At 41.0% G+C, this 2,370-nt stretch overlaps 1 protein-coding gene across 2 annotated transcripts in view; it reads right to left on the reverse strand.

The window, feature by feature from the left end:
- Nucleotides 1-346: 346 nt before the first annotated feature.
- RFX4 (regulatory factor X4) overlaps nucleotides 347-2,370 on the reverse strand; it is a 164,511-nt gene continuing 162,487 nt past the window's right edge. The window contains exon 14 of one of the 2 annotated variants that reach the window (XM_024732164.1): nucleotides 347-2,071. In XM_024732164.1, coding sequence (XP_024587932.1) covers nucleotides 1,799-2,071 — 273 coding nt within the window. In that variant the 3' untranslated portion in view covers nucleotides 347-1,798. The remainder of the gene's footprint in view (nucleotides 2,072-2,370) is intronic. The other variant, XM_024732163.1, reaches the window with a different exon arrangement.

A 2,370-nucleotide genomic window follows, 5' to 3' on the forward strand; every position in this document is an offset into this window, starting at 1 on the left:
ATTTGTTGGTACTTACTAAGTATTTAGTGCTGTTACTGTTCTTTTCCACAAGTTTATTGGCATTTAAAGCACTGTGCTTGAAATATCTTTACAACCAGTGATCATTAAAGCATAATGAACTAAGTACCAGGGGACCTCTTAATGATGCTGGTATTGAAGAATAATATTCCCTGCAAGAGCTGAAAGGCTCCTGCCCTTTGCTGATGCTAGCCATCATGAAAACTTCAGGTAAATCCTTGTATGTAGAACTGGTTCCCTACATCAGGCTGTGGGTGCTGAATCGTCGTTTAAGGACTGCATGTGTGGCCTATCCACATTTTAATGATGACAAGATCACAGGGAGCTGGATAAGCACAACCACAGAAGACCACTTAGTTTTGTTTCGCCTACTTATACCCGAAGTATTCAGAATGTCATTTATATTACACACACACACACAGGTCATTATCAAATACAAAATGAAGAGAGCAGGTCATTCCAATACTTTTTATTTGAGTGTGAAACCATTCATATCTTGCACAACTGTACAGATAAAACTATTTCCATTTTAGCTGTAGACATGATTATCACACTGAGTGGTGTGATCAAATGTTTTATTTACAGAACAACTGCTAAAACATCCGATGTCATGTTTCCATTTATTTCTTACCCATAGGGTAATAGGTCCACCATAATTTCTTGGTGTTTTTTATAATACAGAAAGAAAACCTATGTTAATCTCTAACAAACCTCACAACTTGCTACAAATCTAACAGAAAAATGCCTACGGAAAGATTTTCCAAAAGTACAATACATTTTTATTTCCACACATACACAGTATAGTATAGGTTCAAAGGCACAGCTTTGATTTTTTTCTATCAAAGTGTCGGAAATTATTATAGTCTTATGAAGGAACCGTGAAAGTCATTTTCACACTTGGTGCTTGGTAAGTTAAAAGTTTGGTCCATTCAGATTCACAGAGTTAATATAGCAGAGCTGAGTATGATACTCAATGCCATAAATCCACATTCTCTCAGAACTTTAAAAACCCCTTTCCTGCCTTTTGCTGACACTAGCCATTGTGCAAACTTAGGACAAATACTTGCATGTAGAAGAACCGGTCCCCTACAAACCTCACTCAACTTAAGGCATACAGAACAGGCCTCTTCCTTCCCCCTAAACAGTGCTTACATTCCAAGGCAATGCAGGTACTGTGACAGACATAAGTGTAACAGGGAATCTAGAATTTCCAGATACCTCCACTTGGCCCTGGTGCTCCAGGAAGCAGTGACGACACCACCAGGAAGAAGGGATGCTTAGGACATATCTGAGGGGGCTGTCTGTTGTACAGTAAGATGACAGCCAGATGGAAAGGTGAATGCTCTTGGTTAAATTATGTGCCCATCCAAAAGCACAAACCAGGCTCCGTCTCTAGTATCCACCCTTCAAGACTAAAGAGCTTCTGTCAACAGGAAAATAGGTAATTTACTGGCAATGGTTGCCAACATAAAGTGAAGGCATGGAACAGAGGGAAAAGGGACAGGTCGGCCTGCCCGAGATAGTGCTCTATACAAACAGTCAAGTCTGGCTTGGCTACTGGAACCCAACCTCACTGACTTTTAGTGAGTCCCATTTCTGAACTAAAGTTTATCATCCCACACTGAATCCCAGCCTCATATTCATTAGGAAAATGGACGCCTAGGAATAGTCCGGGAGTTATGATGTATTGAGATAAAATTCTTCTGGGGGGTGGGTGTTGAGTTTATTATTATTATTAATAATTATTATTAATATTAAATATGGATTTCTATGAAAGCAGTCACTTAGCCCATCCTGTGGAGGCCTCTCCGTTGATGTAAGCAAAGCCAGGAAAGTGCTGCATGTGCTCATACTCGGAATTCCTGCGCGTGGTCAGGGGTGTGTACATGTCACTAGAGTTCCCATACCTCGTGGAATGCACAGACGGGCTTGTGTAGCACGTGTTGGCTGTGGGCACCTCTGGCCATCGGGGGGTGACTGCGGTAGGATGCAGTCTGGGAGTACTGCTCATCAAACAAGGTTCCATCCGGGAAGTGGGGCTATTAAACGGGTACTTGTTGAGGGGAAAGAAATTCCACAAAGTTAAAATTAGCTAGAAGTTGCACATACACAGTATCAGTCATGTTCACAGTTTAAGTTAAAGTTCTTAAGACGCTGTTAATGAAAGTTGATGGGAAGTAATCAGTGAAATTCTGAAAGACTGACTCTTGGTCTAGGAAGTATATAACAGGAGAAATGCAAAGGATTTCACAGCCAGAGCTAGGCCGACAGTCACTCAACCAAAAATACTGACTTTTTGTGCTCTTAATCTGCAATATTTGGGGAAGTCAAACCCAAAAGAAGGAATAACCC

The sequence above is a fragment of the Neophocaena asiaeorientalis genome, unplaced genomic scaffold (genome assembly GCF_003031525.2).
Source record: "Neophocaena asiaeorientalis asiaeorientalis breed wild unplaced genomic scaffold, Neophocaena_asiaeorientalis_V1.1 scaffold418, whole genome shotgun sequence".
NCBI lineage: Eukaryota > Metazoa > Chordata > Mammalia > Artiodactyla > Phocoenidae > Neophocaena > Neophocaena asiaeorientalis.